This window comes from Perca fluviatilis, chromosome 7 (genome assembly GCF_010015445.1).
Source record: "Perca fluviatilis chromosome 7, GENO_Pfluv_1.0, whole genome shotgun sequence".
In the NCBI taxonomy this organism is placed as follows: Eukaryota; Metazoa; Chordata; class Actinopteri; order Perciformes; family Percidae; genus Perca; species Perca fluviatilis.
The window spans coordinates 26,406,827-26,428,321 of NC_053118.1; the positions used below are offsets into that span (position 1 = coordinate 26,406,827).

General features: G+C 38.5%; 1 protein-coding gene across 1 annotated transcript in view; it reads left to right on the forward strand.

The window, feature by feature from the left end:
* LOC120562714 (glutamate receptor ionotropic, kainate 3) overlaps positions 1-20,826 on the forward strand; it is a 110,786-nt gene extending 89,960 nt beyond the window's left edge. Inside the window, exons 11-16 of the mRNA XM_039806565.1 lie at positions 28-251; positions 4,728-4,846; positions 10,540-10,757; positions 15,899-16,124; positions 16,363-16,613; positions 17,362-20,826. Coding sequence (XP_039662499.1) covers positions 28-251; positions 4,728-4,846; positions 10,540-10,757; positions 15,899-16,124; positions 16,363-16,613; positions 17,362-17,727 — 1,404 coding nt within the window. The 3' untranslated portion in view covers positions 17,728-20,826. The remainder of the gene's footprint in view (positions 1-27; positions 252-4,727; positions 4,847-10,539; positions 10,758-15,898; positions 16,125-16,362; positions 16,614-17,361) is intronic.
* The last annotated feature ends 669 nt before the right edge of the window (positions 20,827-21,495 follow it).

Sequence of the window (21,495 nt, forward strand, 5' to 3'; positions counted from 1 at the left end):
AATTCTCTAATTATGTTTCTGTTACAGAGAGCAGACTTGGCAGTGGCTCCTCTCACCATTACCTACATGCGTGAAAAGGTCATCGACTTCTCAAAGCCCTTCATGAGCATGGGAATAAGCATTGTGTATCGCAAACCCAATGCCACCAACAACGGCTTCTTCTCCTTCCTGAACCCTATGACTCCTGACATCTGGGTCTACATCCTGTTGGCCTACCTGGGTGTTAGCTGTGTCCTTTTTGTCATTGCCAGGTAAGTCCATAAGTAGCATACTGTTTGTCCTATCAGTCCGTCATACACTTCTCCTTGAGGTCTTTCAATAGACATAGTAATTTACTCTGTTATCATTGCAGGCTAAGATTCAAGTACACCTGCCAGTTTCTCATACTGTTAGCTGCTGGGTAATGATCAAGGCAGTTATGTCTGCATGGGCTCTCTACAGCCCAGCAGTGGGAGGAGGAATAGAAGAGAAATCTTCAATTGAGATTCAAAATTCTATTCATGCAATTTTTTGTTTCCTGTGTGATGTCTTTGGAATTGGCAATGCAGCTTTAAACGACACGCCTTAAAACGATAGTTTAAAAAGAAGACATACTTGCCGAAGCAAAAAATTGATAACTTCATGATCATATTCAGCAGTACAAAGAGAAAAGATATACATACCTGATGCAAATCTGATTTCATCAATGGAGGCTATTTATAGTTGATCATCAGCATTTACATACAATTCTTTTGAATTTCTGGCAGTAATAAGCCATACAATTATTATGGATGGAAATTATCTCTTTTATTGGCTAAAAAGTATCTCACTTTTTTTTGGGTCGTGAATATGATGAATATCCTGTTAGTATCATTGTGTATATTTCCTCCTGCTTCGCATGCAAAGTGGTGCTTGAGGAAGTTCTAGAAAAGCCGGCACTGAAAGGAGTTCTGCAGCTTGAGAGCAAACAGCTGCACTCCTCTATCCTCATTCGTTGTTTTGAGACCAAAACTGTTCTGGAGTGGCTTCACATAAGTACAAAATCATCTTAAATTGTTGCATCAGTTTTTGTTGTTGCCTAGCCCAGATAGCTGAAAAGCTGCATCCTTAAAAGTGCATTGTATAAAACATACAGCGGTGAACAATAAGAGGGCTACTTCAGCACGAGTAGGTCATTTTAAATGCTGGACAGAGGTGTCACTTTGGCTTTCAAAAGCTCTGCTGCACGATAGTACTTGTGTTGCAAAGTACCCTTCCAAAGGCACATTTCAGTCCATAGATAGAAGTTAGAAAAATTACATGTTGGTGTGTGGATCTATTTTTTCAAAGAAAGATGACATGTAAAATATAGCCTACGTTAATGCTAATGTGGCTGTGAAAACTGCTGCCCTTTATTTTCATATATCAGCATATACTTAAAACTAAGGATGATTTAAGAGGATGTAAGGAGAGAATATATGTTATCCTCTTATTCAACCCATGACTCCTGGAGAAATACTGTACATCTGAAAAAAATACAGAGATAAAATATAAGATGCTGAGTACAGATTATTAGAAGATTTCTGTAACTTGTCGGATAAGCATTTAAACTCTGCGAAGTGTGTAATGATTGAGGTTTCTCTGTGTACACTTATCTTTCAATGTAACAAAGGGACCTGGTTTCGGTAGTCTGTCTAGACTGGTAGGTGCAAAATATCTAAAAAATATCTACTAACATTTTATAAGTGCTTTTACAATGAATTGTAAAAGCAAAAATACAAATTACAAAGTATATGTACAGCTATGTACATCCTTATTAAGACATTTAAAATAACTTAGAGCAACACTTTGTGTTTTTATAACGCATCTTTCAATACATTTATTTTTAGCCAAATATGTGATATGTGACATGTGAGTGTCTTTGGGTATTAAAATCTTACCAATGTACACTATTGATGCAGAATAGCTGCTTTATGAAATAATACATAAGGGAAAGAAAACTACAGTGTTATTAGGGTGTGAATATAAATCTAAAGTGCAAATGATGGGAAGTACTTTAACATCTGATGATAGTACATGTTTCATAGACTGAGGTAGGTGTAAATTAGCTTTTTGTTTCGTTTGGACACCAAGCGGTTTCCAGATCGCTTCCTCTACTGTAGGTGTGAGCTGTACTGTACGTGTAGGCTGTACTCTTGGCCGACAGCTAATGTTGTTGTTTAGCAGACTGTTTTTTTATAGGAATGTTTCACACGCAGTCTGAAGCAACCTTATGGCTCTGCTTTACCGACGCAGCCTTTTTAGAAATTAGGAGATAACCAGGGGTATTGGATTAGCACTACTAAATTGTGTCGAAATTGCTCTCAAAATAGTGGAAAAAAATAAATTGCTCTTTACTTTTCTTACATTTGTGGTTTGTTTAAGCCATTTTCATGTGTAGTTTTGAAATGTACAGAAAGCCTCTCCTATTTTCCATGCCTCTCCACCATCACATATTTTTTGACCAAAGCTTTCAATTTAACATTAAAGTAAAACTAAATGAGACTGAAGGAATTAATTTAATTGGTAGGAAGAACCACATTCATATTAACAGCTGCCCAAGGCCTCTCTGATGTCTGCAAATGTTATTAGGACACGTGAATGTTAACATAAACACTTTCAGATGAGAACACTAGTCTGTATTTTATTTTAATGCACAATAATTAAACTTAGGCATGCCAACATTGAGCAAAAGCACCCTTTTATTGTCCATCGGTTCAGATGTCTGATTGCTAACTAAAATGAGAATACTTGAATGATGCTTGGAAAAGACTCAATTTTAGAGCCGTTTCATGATTAACCATCAGTCCTGTTGAGTGTCTGATTAAAATAGACTGCTGACATATTAGAAAATATTTCTGAAGCATGTAATTAAATTGAAGTGTATCTATCTTGAACAATATACATTTCAATCAATTTAAGTTTTCTAGAGATTTATAACGGCCCCTCTGAATTGATATGCATTCAAGGACTCACCATTGTGGGTAACAGTGTTGAGGATAAAATTGTAGTTACTTATCTGTTTTTTTTTTCTGTCATTAGCACTTTCTACTATATCTCATCAAAGTAACAGATATGCCACATTTCATGGAGATACTATCTGGAGTCTAGGGAATCCAATTGTAATCAGTAGAGCACCCAGAATAAAGAGCCAGAAAAAGATTGTTCACATTATATAAATACATTTCAAAAGGGGAAAGTAGTGACATTTAGCATGTTTTATCTCAGAATCTGCCTCTGAAAATGGCTTGTGCAATACAAGGTGTGTAGCATTCTCAGCAGGTGTCAAACTAAATGGTAGAGATATAGAAAAATGCATGCTTTATGGTTTCGTGTGACTTTAAGGAGTCTTCATGCCTCACATTCTCAAACATGACATTTTATACCCTTTTATAAGAAATAGTTGAGGGGTTTTTGAGTTAAGGCTAAACCAGGACCCATTGATTTTAAAATGTTTTGATGTGACAATTGATAATACTTTTTACACTTAAACCATGAAACCAGTGGAACTATTGCATATAATCAACACAATAATAGCAATAACAATATTTCTTGGGGTGGTTGGTCATATCATTGCCTATGAGCGCACACAACTGTAGTCAGTGTTTTTATGTGAACAATGGATGTTTAATTTAAAAGCTGTTGCCCATAATGATGAACCCACAGAAAAGTTTCACCAAACTCTACATTTTCTTTCAGCTTTACAGAGCTTCTTTTAGCACATTGTTTTGGTGTTCATGGTACGGACCTTTAATCGTCAGGTTCAGTCTTACGCTAGAAACACACCGCACGCTGAAGCGCCGTGAAGCGGAGCTATTTTCATTCCGGCACCCATGTTATCCAATCTCACACCGACTGTGATCATCGCGAGCATCAGAGAGAAGCACAGGAATTTCAATGGCACCGCAATGAGGCACCAAAATCTGCGTTGCTATTCGGTCCGGTAGATGCCGGTCGTTTAGGCAGTGGTGCCATATTAGTACCGGCTTTCGGTACCCAACTCTACACGTGATCAGGTCCAAATCCAGGCTTCACAGCTATTTGTGGTGCTTCTGCGTGCAATGTGTTTCCGCTGTTACTGCTTTCATCAATTCTGTATTCAGAAGGCAGTTGTTCAGTGAAAAAGCTCTGCTAAAACAACCAACTGCTGACTGCCCAGCACCAAATAGCAGCCAAGCTAAATTTGCGACTAACTGGTGAACATAGTGGAGCATGTAACAGCTAACGAGCCAGATATTTTTCTTAGGACAAGGTGGAGACCAAAACAGAATCAATATTGGACATTATCAGGTGACCACAAACAACTTTCAAATAATGCTAACAATGCTCAGCTCTGTATTGACTGGACATGTAAATAGGTAAATGTTTACTAGAATGTTTGCCATAAGAACTTTATAAGGTTTTGTCAAGGTTGTGTTTATAGCTTGTTCTGCTGCTGCTGCCATGTGGCCATAAGTTCAGTTAATGCTGCTTTAAGTACTGCTTTGTAGATCTGCTGCTGTTCTGCAGTCTTCAATACTGTAGTTGTGTTACTCCAAACCACAGACATAACTCTGAAATAGCTTTAACTTTAAGAATAGCTCTCAAGCTGATATAATTTTTCAGTTTTTGAAATTCTTCTTGAGGAAGGAATGGTATTCAAAAAGGATAAAGATGATGTAATTCTTGCATTTCCTCAGATCTCATACCCGATAAAGTTTTAAAACAGCTTTCCAACTTCTCGTTCCCAGGTTCAGCCCGTATGAATGGTACGACGCTCATCCTTGTAACCCCGGATCAGATGTGGTGGAGAACAACTTTACCCTCCTCAACAGCTTCTGGTTTGGAGTCGGTTCCTTAATGCAACAAGGTATGGCGGCGCACACATCCTCTTCCTTGTCAGAAACAATTCTATCACACCACCCACCCCTCCCTCCTTTATCTGTGCACTGCTGGCTTCCTCTTTCTGCCTCTTTAACTGACAAGCTCCATGATTTCTATTCTGTGACGGTTTCATAAGACATTTACCTGTCAGGAACAACTGCAGAGCTCAGCCTTACATGACAAAGGAAAGCTGTTGTCACCTACCTGCTGTTTAAAAAGGGAAGAGTAGGTGCCAGCCACTTGTCAGAGATTGTCAAGTAAGGATGGAAAACATTGCTGAATTCATTTCCCCATAACGCAGTTGCTGGCCCTGCTCAAGAGCTTTCTGTATGTTGGGACGAAAAGGGTAAGTTGAGGAACATGTCTGACAAATGCCAGCTGTCAGCCATGCTACGCTGGCTGGTGTGATGTTTTCAGCGCTGTGCTACTTGCACTGAGAGTGACCCAATGTAGAGAATCCATATGTCTCCCTCCTAACTGTCCAACAAGTAGCCCACCAATTAAATGTCACTGTGATCTTGTTTGATGCTGAAGTATAATTCTGACACCAGTAAGAACAAAATAAGCCATTTCTTCTTTAAGCACAAGAACCCAACAAGTATTACCAAATCCCACACCACAAAATCAATTCTACCTTTTTGATGAAGGGATACAAATAGGTTTTCATTTGCTAGGCGTCCCTTAAAGGGATAGGTAAGCAAATGAAGGCCCAGAAATAACATAATGAAGTCAACTGTGGAGGGAAAAAAGACTCAAGTAATAAAATGCTTAACCTCTATGTAACAAGACAAATCAAGGAGGCTTAGTTGGACTCGGCAGTGGATCTTTGCCCATAAGGATAGCAAACACATTCAGCAATTCATTAAGCACAGAAGCTCGGCAGCACTCTTGTGAAACTGCATAGCAGCTCTGACAATTTGCCAGTGGAGTAGCACCAGCGTGCCGGGAAGCAGAGGAGGTGGAGAATCAAAACAAAATGAGCTAGTTAGTAGCCTTTAATATTAAACTAAACTGGTTAGAACTCCCTATTATAATTTGTATCATGGCTCACAGTGTTTTTTGTCAATGCCTGAGCTCCATATTACTCATATAGTTAACTGAAGCTGCTGCGAATCGTTTTTTATTCATAGATCCTCGAGTACAAATATTCATATATCGGGATATCGAAGTTAATGTAGTTCAGTGTGATGCTGAGTGTTCTCTAGCATCCGTATTATGATTATGGACATATGTTGCATAGTTCCTTATGCTGCATAACTGCTTCTACATTATTTTTCAAAGATATCTTGATAATGATCTTTAACATATTATTTGTCTCAGTTTAAAATTGACAGACTGATGGCTTTCTGTGACACCCAACCTTCACACTTGCTGCATGGGGGTATCTGCAACGAGGAATATTTTGTCTGTGTCACATAAACAGACATCCTCAGCCTGTCTGCCAAACACAGTGACAGCAGCTGAGATGGAAGCCATTTCCTTGACATGTTTAAAATGCAAATGGATGTGTTTCTACCAGCTTGTCTGTGGGAGGGACGTGTCATAGACAAGACAAAGAACGCAAAATATGTGGAGGTGCAAAAGCAAACACTTTGTGTACTTCAAATGCATCCTGGGGGTCTCAGTAGGCTTTTACTCACAACAAACATATGTCTGATCATTTCCCGTAAATTGGTTTCCCTACATAAAGTAATTTCATGAGCCGACTTATTCCCAATTCTCTCATTCTCACTGACATTATTCCTTGATTTTCTAAAATATATTTCTACGCTAAATATTACCAAGATGCATGGTTTAAAGCCCAACATATTGTATTCTTTATTTGGTTCTTTATGCAAGAACTATCTGTAGTGGCATTTTGTCTGTGGATAAGAAACTGCAGTTGTGACTTTGCCCCTTCTTGAGATTTACATCAAGATATACTTGCAATGGAATAAACATTTTCATTCACAAGTGTCATTATTTAAACCAATTAACGAGTAAAAGCCTTAAAAGAGAGTTATAGTGCAATGACTCCACAGAGAGAATACTAAGTGCAGCTAATCATTCTCATGGGAAAGCCTAGTTCTCTCAAGTTAAGGTAAGGCATTGCTAGTGGGAAGAAACACTCCAGAAAACCGGGACATCATGTTTAGCACGATGCACTACTGAATCCACAGAGAACAGCTTTTCTCAACCCAGACTGACAATTCAAAAAGCATCATTAGATATAAAAGATTCTGTTCATTTTTTTCAAAAGGAGAACAGCAGTGTCAGCGTGACTTCTTCATGATCTCCTCTTAGGAAATGTGTGCTGTAGTTTTAGTAGTGGCTACTATAGATATAGTGCATCCATTATACTTACTATACATTAACTCCCTTATTGTATATAGTATTCACAGATGTCGCGAGAAAGAACTCACACAAGAAACGGACAGCTGGCATTCAACCTTAGTCAACATTAAGTTTCAAAACAATGACAGTTTCCTAAGTGCTTGTTAATTAAGAATATTTATATTTTAAATTTTTTAAATCATGAGAGTGGATAATGCAACACATCTAAAAATTAAAAATGCAACAGCACAAATAGGCTCACTAAAGCCTTGAAGCTAGTAAGTGAACATTGAGTAAAAAAAATGGTTTTGTCAAAGTGCTTTTGAATTTTCTCCTGAGAAATTAGGATTTCATAAATCACGGCAAAGAAGGCTGAGGGGAGATTTTGCACTACTACTATTATGAGTAAAAGCTAAAGTTAGTGTACCTCGTATTCAACATTTCATTTGTATTTTTTTTTTGTTAACTGTCAACTGAACAATAGGACAAGGCACAATGGTTGTTACTGCTGGATTTCTACATAATGTTAGCAATTAAAGTGATGGTTCGGAGTAATTCACCCTAATTACTTCCTTATGTTACATTATGACGAAACGTTCGGTTACATTAACGTTTCATATAGTATTAAATATTATAGTTTGATAGTTTATGAACACTTGCGATCTACTCTCTTCTGCTTCTGTTCTGTTGCTGCTACCTGCAGTTAGAAGAGTGCTTAGGGCCGTCTACAAATTACTACACCGAAAATAGATACAACAAAAATATTTATTAATTTAATGATTAAATAAGGTAATGTCTCCAAACTTACCTCAGTTATTACTTGTCTCCTGCTAGTTATACTACAGCACTTACTTTAAAAAAAAGTTAAATTAAAAAATATCTTTGTTGCATCTCTTTTCGGTGTTGTAATTTGTAGACGGCCCTAAGCACTCGTCTCACAGCAGCAACAACAACAGCAGAGAGCAGAAGCCAGCAGGCAAGTGTTATTTACATAAACTTCTGGTGTACTTACAAACTTTCCAATCCATCGTTTTATGAGAGCATAACTTATTTGTACTACTTGTAGACGTTTGGTATCATTTCGGGCATTATTAGTGGGGTAACTTACGAGATACAAACGTGGGTCCATTAGCCCCTGCTCTAAGCTATTCAGCTGATAACGCTACTCTACGCTAACTCTCCCAATGTTAGACCCAGGTGAAAAAAGCTTCTGGGGGGGTGTTTGGCTCGAGGTCATGGTGCAAAGGACCCTAGGGTGAATTACTCCGAACCATCACTTTAAGAGTTGTGGTGAGCTAATGTTTGCAGGGCTGCATAAGCGTATGTAGCTAACGCTGTTTTCTATGCCCAACTGATATAATGTTGTATGGTATATAACACCCTAAAAAAAAAAATTTCAGGAAATACTGTTATTCACTTTATTTCTAAAAGTTAGGTGAGAAGAACAACCACTCTCATAGCTGTCAGTTAATGCCAAGTAGGGAGCCATGTGATTAGCTTATCATAAATACAGGCTCTCTGAGACAGTAAAGTGTTAGTTTTCTCATCTAAAGCTCCTTTTGCATGTCTTTTTGTCTTTTCGTGTATCTTCACGAGTGACTTTGTGAAGGACTCTTAATTCAAATAATATGGCATAATAAGGATGTATTATTTTTGATTACAAGTAAATTCCTGAAGCTGAACTCAAAATTAAAAATGCCCATTTCCCATAATTATGTTTTGTACTGTAATCGTCTTTATAGTCGTAGGCACCTATTTACAGCATTCATGTGAATGAGCAGTGCAGCATTCAGTGAGATAGATAATGTTTTGGTGACTGAAATAGTATCAGTATTGTCTTTCCTGAAAGAACATTTATATTTCCTCGGGTTACAAGATAAGAGTCCTTCCTCAAGGAAATGTATGGCATTTTGACAGAGTTTTATGTCCCTGGCACCATATGACTGATCGGCTTTTTGTATTTATTAGTGCTCTGATGCAGCACCATATACTGTTCCCTGCTGACAATAGCACTATATAGTGTGGAATTCAATTGAGTTACCCGTTGCTTCACTTCATTTTTAGTGCAACCAGAGAATGGATCTGGATCTTCCCTCTGTGAAGTCATAGAGAATTAAGGGATGCTACTGTCGTACCTTGTTTGCAACCATGTAACGTCTTTGTCAAACCATAGAGGACAAATCCAATCAAATTTGGTAGAAGAGGTTAAAGAACTGACCACTCTGCCCCCCTTCTGTGGGCTTGTTACTCTTTAGAATTGCCCTCATAAATCTTCTCAGGAAAGTAACAGAGTGCACAAAGCACAAGGGTATTTTAAAGGTTGTCAGAGATGAGATATAAAGTAACTTTAACACCAGTCAGTGAGCCATTGTAAACATAGTATTACTCAGCAGAGGACCACTCAAAGTCAAGGCTGATGCTGATGTGTACCGTCAGTCGGGCTATATGTACTATATCTTGGATTTATCTCGCTTTATATTTTATATTATTGTGTACATCTGGTAAACCTGATTAGCTGTGAAATAACATAACAGAACATGGAAGGACACTGTCTCAATTATACTTGTGTGAATTACACCTGCTATGTCAAAGGGCCACTGCAATGTAATGTATTGGTTTTGCTAATTTATATTTGATATGACATCACACATCCTACATTAACGCTGTTTCCATTGTTCAACTTGTATGCCAAGTGGTTCTCCAAAACTAATTTCAGACAAGAGATTTGTTAACATACTAGGATCAACTGCAAATGCTATTAATCATCAATAGATCAATCTACATTGCTAACTTAATGCCGCCATGTTTAAGTAGCAAGTGGTATTAGGTGTGATTACAGTGGTGAACAGTAACCTAGCTGTATACTGTGTATGAATCAGATTCTTGTGATAATGATTAATGCAACAAATACTGGGCTTACACCATACTAGACATAATGAAATTAGGTGTAGTTTTTATATTCCCGCAAAAGCTTTTGATGAATATATTTTCAAGAAAAACACATTGTTATCAAGTTAGATCTCAATGCAGCATCAAATAATAGTTGTCTGCGAGTGTGATTGAGGACAAAGTGAGTTGGTAAAGTTATTGCTGTCAACTCTAAAGGCTTTTGTACTAAATGTAGAAGCCTAAGGAACACACAGTTTATTGGTCTGATCGGCCCATTCTGAATTATTTGCTTAGTTTGTCTAAACTGTCAAACTGGCTTCAATATCCGCTTCCTCGCTGACAGCGCCTTGATCAGCAGCAGTGGCAGTGCCAAAGACATTTGAAGGCTAATTAACAAAAACGCAAGCGATCCTGTTTCTGCATTTGTTTAATTCTGTAACAGTGTTGGCAGGTACTCTCACTTTGTGTTGTGTGCAGGCTCAGAACTGATGCCCAAAGCCCTGTCGACCAGGATCATCGGTGGGATCTGGTGGTTCTTCACACTCATCATCATATCATCCTATACGGCTAATTTAGCAGCTTTTCTCACTGTGGAGAGAATGGACTCGCCTGTGGACTCAGCCGATGACATCGCTAAGCAGACCAAGATTGAGTATGGTGTGGTCAAAGATGGCGCAACCATGTCTTTCTTCAAGGTATAGTACACACAATAAAGAGTAGTTGTTAGTGGATCAAGCTATTTTATCATTATAAAGTTTTAAATTAAAAAATACTAGCTGGATAAATTACTGAAGGTACAATGCAGATATAGAATAAAATATGTCAACCACAATATAGTCACTGAAATTGGTTTTGTCATGTACTGTCCTTTACAGTGTGCAAACAGCCATGCTGTAGATGAATACAAACATGTATAATAATCACAATATTAATAATATTATTCTGTGTTAAGAAATTAGGAAATCTGTTGAATCTTGAGTTATTAAGTTGACTTTGTTAAAAAAAAAACTTCTATATAGTAGGCCTATGTTTCCAAAGGAAAAAAAATCTATATATATTTCCAGTTAGATCTTAATTCCCACAGCAAAGGCAAATTCTTCAGCTTCTCCACTTCTCTACACTGTTTGATGTGTTCCTCCATAATGATTTTTTTATTCCAAAGTTTCAGCATGCCTGCAGGGTCTTTGACTTTATTTTATTATTTTAAGCTTTGCTTTAGATGCTATTGCTACTGTGATGCTGAATAACACATGTAACAGAGTTACACTTTCTCCGAGAAAGAAATGAAAACACTGCACATTTCCATTGAAGGCAGTCCGTAAGTTTATGACATTCAATAGCAAGATAGACATCGATTCTTCCAGGGCATCTGTTTGCCATATATATATATATATATATATATATATATATATATATAAAGTTACTAATTACAATACTGCAAGATTGTTTACTGTTTGCATTGCATCCCATGAATATGAAATGTCTGTGATAATAATTAGTGCGCCTGACTCCAACTCAACTTGTTGACGCCTTGAAAAGAAATCCACCTTCTCTTTCTCTGAAAAGCCATGTAAAAGAAAGTTATTTTAGACAATTCAGTGCACTTTGATAAATCATAGTTGTGATTGTAGCATCATAAATAGGAGTAACAGGTGTTTAGTTACCTCATCAGAGTTGCATGGCTAGAGTTCCCTCTTCCCCCCTTGCACTTACAGAAAGACCTAATGATGTCAATTCAATGAGGCAGAGAAGCATGATAAATACTGAGGAGACCGGGGAGTAGATAAAAGCTTTGCAGATGTATATAACTGGATGGATTCGGTTCTAAACTCATGTTTCGGTAACATACTAAACTATTTTTTTCTTTGGATTCTACTCAAATGTGATATGAGTTGTAGAGTCCACTCATATATCTAGCCACCAGATAGCAGTTAGTTATGAGCCAGTTGTGGAGACAAAATTAGTGACAAATCCTTAGCCTGTATGCTTTTTTTCCAATTTGTTTGCGATTTCTGAGTTGATTCACTACTTCCACCACCTTTCACACGACTTCGTCTGGGTGTACAACTTTCTCCTCGGTTTGTCATTTTCTCCTCCAAATATGCATCCTGGCCTCAAAAGACTAATATAGTATAATGTCAACTTCTACTAGATACATGATTAATTCACCAGCAAACAAATTTTTTCGTGTGGCCAGGTTGGCTCAGTGGGTAGAGCAGGTGCACATATATTGAGAGGTTTATGCCTCGACGCAGAGGTCCTGCATGTCTTCCCCCTCTCTCTCCCTTTTCTCGCCTAGCTGTCCTGTCAAAAATTAAAGGTGAAAAAAGCAACAAAAATAATCTTTATATATATATATATATATATATATATATATATATATATATATATATATATACACACATATATATTAAAACGTGATTGTACATCATAAAACTATACATGCATCTATATACACACACATTCAGCTATACACATGTACATACACATTTACAAATGCAACCACACACTTACATACAACCATGCATACATAAAAAAGAACAACAAACAAACAGAACAAACCCCAAAGACTTGTTTTCCATTCAGTTCTGTATAGTACAGTCCAACTGCTGTAGGCAGGGTTGCTGCTTTCAGCCTGTTAAAGCTATAGTGCGTAGTTTCTGTCACCTCCATGAGGAATTCTAAGTAATGACAACAACACTGTCGGCGCTTCAACATGATACGTGCCTTCCGTGATCACGCACATGCCCCCACCCCTCCTCCACGCAGTTGCTAGTAGCCAAGGAGGACATGGAGTATTAAAAAACATGATGGACTCTTCAGAAGAGGTAATTACCTTCACTCAAGCTTCTGCGCAGGAAAGTCATCGGACGACACAATCTTCTGAACATAGTCATACTGAGAAATAGAAAGAGTTGTGTGGAGCTGATAGTCTTAATTAGCTTTGTAGCAACTCATTTGGCAATGGCTTGAACGTAACGGAAGTTCATTAATATAAAAAAATTACACTCTAAAGCTTTAACCAAAGGGCACATGTAAGCAAGTCAACGGTTTCCAAGGAAAGTAGCCTGCTGTTAAAGGTTGAAGGAAATTGGAGGTTGTACAGCATGCCATATTGCATTCTCAGCAGAGAAAAGGCATAAAGGGGGAAGCTTTCTATAGCTTTTTAAATTGTACATTGCTGTAATGCGAACCAGCATCACTTGTATAAGTTGACATCATCTACTCATCTGGGATTTAAAAAAATCATTAAATCCTGTAACAAAGATGCCAACTTGGCAACTCTTGCTATACATCCTAAGTGGTACTTTTTTGTGCTCATATTATGCTTTTTGGCTTTTTCCCTTTCCTTTATTGTGTTATATATCTTTTTTGTGCACGTAATAGGTTTACAAAGTGAAAATACCCAGAGTCCACTCCAAAGGGACTTACCATCTCCAACAGAAAACACTGTTCACAAACTGCTCCAAACAGCTTTATTGTAGTCCAGCCTTTACTTCCGTGATGAACGTCACTTTGTAACACGTTATAATGCTCGCCTAGCTGCTAGCGTGGCAGGCCCTCATACTCTGCTTCTGACTAGCTAGCGGTGCTTACCTAGCCGCATGTGCGACTCCCAACAAAGATGGAATAGAAGTGTGATGCCTCACTCTGTCGCTAAAACAGAGAGCTCAACACACAGGGTGAAAAGAGGAGCTGCTGCAGTGTGTAGTACAACAAAAATGTTGTGTTTTTTGAAAATTAAACCCTGTAAACCTATTCTGATATAACCTCTAAATACAATTATGAACCTGAAAATGAGCATAATATGAGCACTTTAAGCAACTAGGACTGTGCTTCTACTGTAGTTAAACATAATGGAGGACTTCTTATAATAGCATCTTTGACAATTTGAAATGGCTTATAGTCTTTAGACAGTAATTATCTAGGATTAGACATGGCATAAATGTGACCTCATATAAAATTGCATGAAATAACACACGCCTGATGCAAGACTAATGGAGAGGCATTCTTTCATTGCTGCTTCAGTAGCACTGTATGAGAATACATCTGTGCAAAGCTTTAATTTATTGTCCTTTAATCCTGTGACAATGGAGATCTGTAGGAGGAATCATATAAACATATTAGGTCATTGGCTAGAATCTGTATTCTTCCTCAAAAGGGGCCAGCAAGGTTTCATGGATAGTAGTTTTTTAAGCATTAAAGGGGTGATACAATGGTTTTATAGGGTATTTCTCTCTGTTCCTTAAGGTCTCCTAATAAGGAATGTAACATTGGTTGGGCTGAAAATGGCCCGGTTGCTGTTCTAAGGGCCCTAATTGAAATGACTTTTTCTCCCTTATATGGCATGTTCATGAATATTTAGATGAGCTGCGCACTGATTGGTTGGTTGAAGTGCACACACACACACACACACACACACACACACACACACACATTACTAATTACTAAATTCACTTCTGAGACTTTTTTATGCGAGAAATCAACTATGTGGAGCTCAAATATGTGCCATTTTACGAAAATTGATGGCTAATTGCAAATTTGATCCGACTGTGTCGGAGTTCAGGAGCTCCGCAGTCTAATGTGACAGCGGCCAGTGCTGCCTGTGTTGCTGCCTCACCGCCCGGCCTGTCCACCTTCACAGACCACGCTGTGAGCTGGATGGAGCTTCGTCACGGCCGGCAGCCCGCGGCACTCTATACCCAGTGCACCGTCACCGTTTCTGGGTTACTGGACTACCAAATGTCGCTGCCCTGACGGAGCTCCACGGCCGACAGCAAGCTGCGCTCCATACCCAGCGCAAAGTCACCGTTTCTGGGTTAACAGGAACGAATGGCAAACATAGCCTCCTCCTAACGAGACCTCTAAAATTCACAAAATGTTAGCTTTGTAAGACCTTAGGGTAGCTGTGATATAAATGCCGTATAAATTCAAAGTGTAAATATACTAAATTTATGTAGAAACTCACAGCGGGGTCTGTGAAGAAGGACGGGCCGGGCGGCGAGGCAGCAACCCAGGCAGGGAGAGCTGTTAGACTGCGGAGCTCCTGAACTCCGACAGAGTCGGACTAAATTTGCAAAAAAACGGCCCATATTTGAGCTCTACATAGTTGATTTCTCGCATAAAAAAGTCTCAGAAGTGAATTTAGTAATGGAATAGCCAGATAAACAATGCAGTGTCTGAAATATGAGAGTCTACCATGTGTTTCTATGTAGTTTGCTCAAACCAATCAGTACGTAGCTCATTCGGAATATTAATGAGCATACCATATTTGGAAGAAAAGCTCTTGTTCCAAATAGAGCCATATTCACAGGGTAGTTAAGGGCCTAATAAAATAGCATTCGGGCAATTGTATACAATGTATACAATTTCTGAGATCTGCGAGACCTAGATTCACAAGACAAACTGGTCACAGATCAGTGGCCTATGTAAATTTGACAAAGGTACAAGGAAGAGCCAAATAAGGTACAGCCACCGAGTTGACGTCAACTATTGGCTTTGTTGAGATTTTTCAGCAGCAGTTTCAAATTGTGAGATATGCATAGGAAAGAGGAGTCAATAGGACTTTGAGGTTCTCTGTATGTCGTTTTTACCCACCAAACTGTCGTAATTCAAAATATGACAAGGTAAACTCAGTTTTGCATTCTATCACCCCTTTAACACTTTGGGCTATAATGATTGAAAGTAATTTAGTTCAAGCTCAAGCACATTTTGTGTTAGTGGTAATAGCATTGTATATTTTTCAACCACTTTTTCTCACCTGCAGCAAGGGATATTGTTCAAATCAGGTTCAAAGGCACATTTGTTTTTAACTGGCTCTTTTTATCCCTTACAGAAATCTAAGGTTTCTACTTTTGAGAAGATGTGGGCCTTTATGAGCAGCAAGCCGAGCACATCACTGGTAAAGTCTATTGAGGATGGGATTCAGAGGGTGCTGAAGTCAGACTATGCCCTCATTATGGAGTCCACAACTATCGATTACATTACTAGGAGGAACTGTAACCTTACACAGGTGGGAGGGATCATCGACAGCAAAGGCTATGGCATCGGCACTCCCCTTGGTAAGACCTGCGAATACATTTGAGACTACCAAGTAAAAAAATTCAACCCCTTTTTATACGTTATGTATTGCCTTTTGAAGAATGAGGGATTGCTTTTTAGACAACACAGCAGCATAAGCTGTGTTTTTTTATTTAGCTACCAGTGAGACAGTATGCCACAGCGTGTTTATGAACCTTATTATCACAGAATCCAGCTGGCATTTCTTCCAAAGTAAAACGGTCCTTATGTTGCTTCCAGGCTCCCCTTACAGAGACAAAATCACCATAGCAATCCTAAGCATCTTGGAGGATGGGCGCCTACACATGCTGAAGGAGAAGTGGTGGAGTGGGAGCAGCTGCTTGGATGAAGAACGTCACGAGACGGGCCCCATGGGTATTCAAAACCTGGGTGGTATATTCATTGTGCTGGCATCTGGCCTAGTGCTGTCTGTTTTTGTGGCGATTGCTGAATTCATCTACAAGCTAAGGAAGACTGCAGATCGTGAGCAGGTATATGTCCCCATAAATCACATACATAATGTGTTATTTTCTTAAATGTAATCTTTAGTCGGGTTTGGATGGATGGAAAATAAGTCTAACATTAATTTAATTACACTCCATTGGGATTTCAGTTTCATTTACCCTCGATTTTAGCAAATAAGTTGCTAACCATGCCTATTTTGTTATGATACTTATTACACATAGCCTCTAAACCAAAGCCGTGCTCTATTCATGGCTTTGAGTTCAAACACGTTATAAAAGGATTTGCATGCCTTTGGCTAATCCCTTGGAGTACTTGGGCCATAACACCACAACATTTACTTATTTTAACAGGCATAATTGCAAATTGGAGCATAGAGAATTAATCCATTATTAGTCATTGGAGATGTCAGAATAGCATGAACCCTTTACTGTTGTAAATCACTAATTTGAGTCATGCTAAGTGAGTAGTTGCACGCATGTTCATGCACCATACTTGGTCACTCGTTCTGACACAGAAGCAATAATGAACCATGTGCAGGCTAAATGTGATAGTGGTGCAGTGTGACATTGCTGACAGCCATGGACACACAGGCGCACATCCACACACCAGCAGTAACACAACATGAATGTTATGTTCTAATGCATTTTGTGCTCTTTAGACTGTCGACACTCTCTGCTGTCAGAAAAAATTTAAAGCTAAGGCATTTACCCCCCCGTCCCTCTCCCCTTTTCTCCTTCTTGCACCCATCCCCGCACCCTCCCTTTTCGCCCAGAGGTCTTTGTGCAGTGCCATGGTGGACGAGATCAGACTGTCGTTCACCTGCGAGAGGCGGGTGAAACACAAGCCTCAGCCTCCAGCCATGGTGAAGACGGATGCAGTGATCAACATGCACGCTTACAACGACCGACGACTCCCAGGAAAGGACAACTTGAGCTGCAGCACTGGGATGACTCCCGTGTTCCCATGACAATGTGCTCCCCACAGGGCAAGACCCTCCTGAGCAACGTGTCAGGGGCCATGCCAGAGACTAGAGACAATGGCATAGATGGGATCACCAGATTCACCATTAACCACAGTGACATGGGGACACTAACTAAACATGGGCATCTCAAAATGGCAGCATCAGCCACACAGGTATGACAACATTCACCACTGTATTCCAAATCACAAGAGGTTAAAGTAATAATTGGGGGAGGTTCTGGGAAAACAGTATACCCAAATAATCAGTTTCAAGTCTGATGTTTACGTGCGCAACACAAAAACACAAGAAAATACACATTGTTCAAGGAGTGCTAAATCAGTGAAAAGGCTGAGAATTGTATTGAAAATATGGACTGAAGAAGAAGAAAGTTTGTTAAAAATGGCAATAAATGAAAGATAGAGGACAAGGAAGAGCAGTTTTCATTGGAGATCAGTTTTGCTACACATTAATATTATGATATCAAGTTCTCACCTTTATCCTGCTAATTTACACAAACTCCCAAATGGCCTTTGAAGGCAGAAAATAACGTTACCTCAAACATGTTGTCGAGGCAAAAATGGTTATCTTTGAGTCATAAGCTGAAGGATATGAGACAGGACCTTTTGAAAGCATGGTTCACAGGCACACATGTGATAACCTGTAAGAAAACTCTTTTAGTATCTGCAGCATTGTTGTTGTTGGAAACCCATAGAGACACAACTGTTCAGCAGTAAATATGTTTGTTAAAGTTGTCATGTGAAATTAACTATATTGTTACACACAAGCAAATACTCATTGATGAAGAGATTGATTTGAGCAAAAGTACATTTTATGTCAAAATTATTTTGTACATGGTTGTATTTTAATCAGTTTAATATTGATTGCCAAAGATCTGACCATTCAACAGAACTAGATACAGTACAGTATAGGCCAGTTCCTTCTATTTTTTTCTTTTTAGAGAGCACTAATCTTGCGTTCAATGCAAAGTAAATTGAAGTGGTTTAAATGGGACGATTAAGGGATCTTGCTATAACAGTTTTTCCAACCATGCAGGGTAATATTTTTCCAAAGTATATTGCAATTGGCACAGTAGTGGCACTGGATTTGCAAACCAATTTACCTTAAAGTGCAGTATTGCTATTAACACTGTAATGTAAAACAATCATTGCATAAGAATCGAAAAAAAAACAGCATGTCCATTTACCAATAGAACGTCTTTCTTAAAACACAACCTTGGTCCTGTGTAATTTGCAAAATGATAAATCACGAAAATATTGAGCTATTACATGAACCAATTTCAAAAGTTTGTGCTCACCTTTGATACAAATGGTAGCATGTCTGCACATATATGTACATACAAAAACATATATACACATGTATGTGCAGACTGGGTTGGAAGGCATTGGATCAGGTATTTCTGTATTTTTGTTTAATAACTAATTGTAAATCACAGAGACAAAATGTATGAGACTGTGACCTAAAAAGTAAAGTGCATTTTTTTTTTACTGCATTTAATTGTGACTTAGCCATCAAAGTATGTGCAGGACTTGTGTGGCTACAGGACCTTTGAATGTCCAAAATACTTCTAAACACATTTTTGAACAGTTCATTTTTCAGGTGTGATCTAGAGGCTTTTTGGCAGGAAACCTTTTGTTTTGCATTATGAGCATTCTGAATACTGAGCGTGGTTTTGATTTTAAATGTTAACAGACTTTTGAAGGTTATCTCAGACTTTAAAGTCTTCTGTTTTTCTGTTTAATTGCCTGATGTGGACAGAATAAATTCATAGGTGTAGTGTATGAACATGCGGAAAGATAATGTGGTGAAAAGAAAAAAGACATGATTATTTTGTGTGGTCATGTTGACTTTAATGCCTATTGAGTAAATGTACTGTACATCTTCAGCAAATGTCATGATGTAGGAAGATTCGAGGAGTCTGTGAGCTGCTGTCACCCGGGAGCCGAACGAACAGCAAACCTCCGTGAGGTTTATGTTGTCGATATGTCAAGACTAAAAAAACTTAACTATATGATTCAAGAAAACTCCAATCTGTAAAACTTAGCCTTGGTTTGGTAGAGATTCACTCTATAATTGTCTATGGATTCCCTTCTGCAAAGTAGAGTATGTAGATAAGATCCGCAGGAGAAAAAAATGTATTTTGCTAAATTTATACGGTTATAAATGAATTCTGTTCACAGTCAAATATGTTATAGATGCTATTTATTTCATTAGAGAGGTCACTTTAACCTACTTCCTCACTTTACCCCAGTTCCACAGCCCCAAACCTTATTTATTTAATCAAAATGCATTATATTATGGTATATTGGATTACTATCATTCAGATGGGAAACTGTATGTAAATCGTCTTTTATGATGGCTGGCAGATTTCTATAAGGTGAACATGAAATGGAAATGTGGAGCTTCCCCAAGAATTTAGGGGACGTATCTTAGAATAGGGAGAATAGGGTTTATCTTGTGTAACTGGACCTTTACTGTTCCTGAAATCCCAATTAGGACCTGGTCTAAAGTATTGCCGCGGCTGATGCGTGGTTGTACAATATTACTGTTACCCTAATGTGTACTGTAGCTTTCCATGCAGGTGATTCAAAGACTCAAGTTTGTTTGTATTTCACCTCTGTAATATGTGAAAATAATTGAAAATGTCATCACAATCAAAATCAGTTGGAATTACAACAGGCTTTCTGATTTAACTGATTCAGTCAGTTTGGTTACTGAATATACATCTTTTTTTTATAGATTAATGTGAATAATAATGTCATTTTACACAAAAATTGTATGAAACGTGAGAGAAAAGTAATGCAAAATGTAAGCTACATGACCTGTGTTCCATTAGCAGTGTGTGATATGAGTTCTGATTTTCCAGCAGTCACAAAGGTATGCCTTTTTATGCATACCTTTCTTTTGAGTTGCGCAGCTTCTATTATTTGGCAGAAAACCTCTCAAACAATACGATGAATATGTTGGTGCCAACCAGGGTTTTCTTTGTGGACATGCAGAATTTCTATGAATATAGTTTTTGTAAGGTTTTGTAAAAAAAACAGGAAAAAAAAGATTTTGCTTTCCTAGTAACTGTATGTGTTAAGAGAACATTAGAATAACCAACATCTGAGTCAAACATGGGAAAATTCAACTAAATATTATAGAAAAGCTATCGAATTATTTTCTTTTTAACACATTGTGAATAATTCAATTGTACAGTTTGCTGTATGGGTTATATGAAGATTTAAATAAAAAATACAAACTATATATCCTGATGAGCCACTGGTTGATTGGTGTTGTGTTATGCACAAAACATGGATTTCGCATGCTAAAGGGAAATATGTGCCAGCCGCAGGCTCTATCAATGGGACTCGTGGACGAGCGGCGTTTATTTCCCCAATCGTTTGTTTAAATAACTCAACACATTATAATTACACACATTATAAGATTAACTGAAACCTGTGGTAAGAGATTGCTGGCGTAACAAGCTCGCTGACCGCGTTCTCACTCACATACACCGGGCATTTAGCTAGCAGGAAGAGGGGAGTTGCAGGCCCTGGAGCTCTGTCAGGGCAGGGGCATTTGGTTGTCATTAGCCCAAGAGACGGTGACTTTGCGCGGGTATGGAGTGCTGTGGGCTGCCAGTCGTGACGGAGCTCCAAGTACCTCATAGCAGGCCGGGGTCTGTGAAGAAAGGCAGGCCGGGAGGCGAGGCAGCAACACAGGCAGCACCGGCGCTGAACTCCGACACACAGTCGGACAAAATTTGCAATTAGCCATCCATTTTCATAAAGCGGCCCATATTTGAGCTTTACATAGTTGATTTCTCGCATAAAAAAGTTTCAGAAGTGAATTTTGTAATGGAATAGCCCGATAAACAATGCAGTGTCTGAAATATGAGAGTCTACCATGTGTTTCTATGTAGTTTGCTCAAACCAATCAGTACG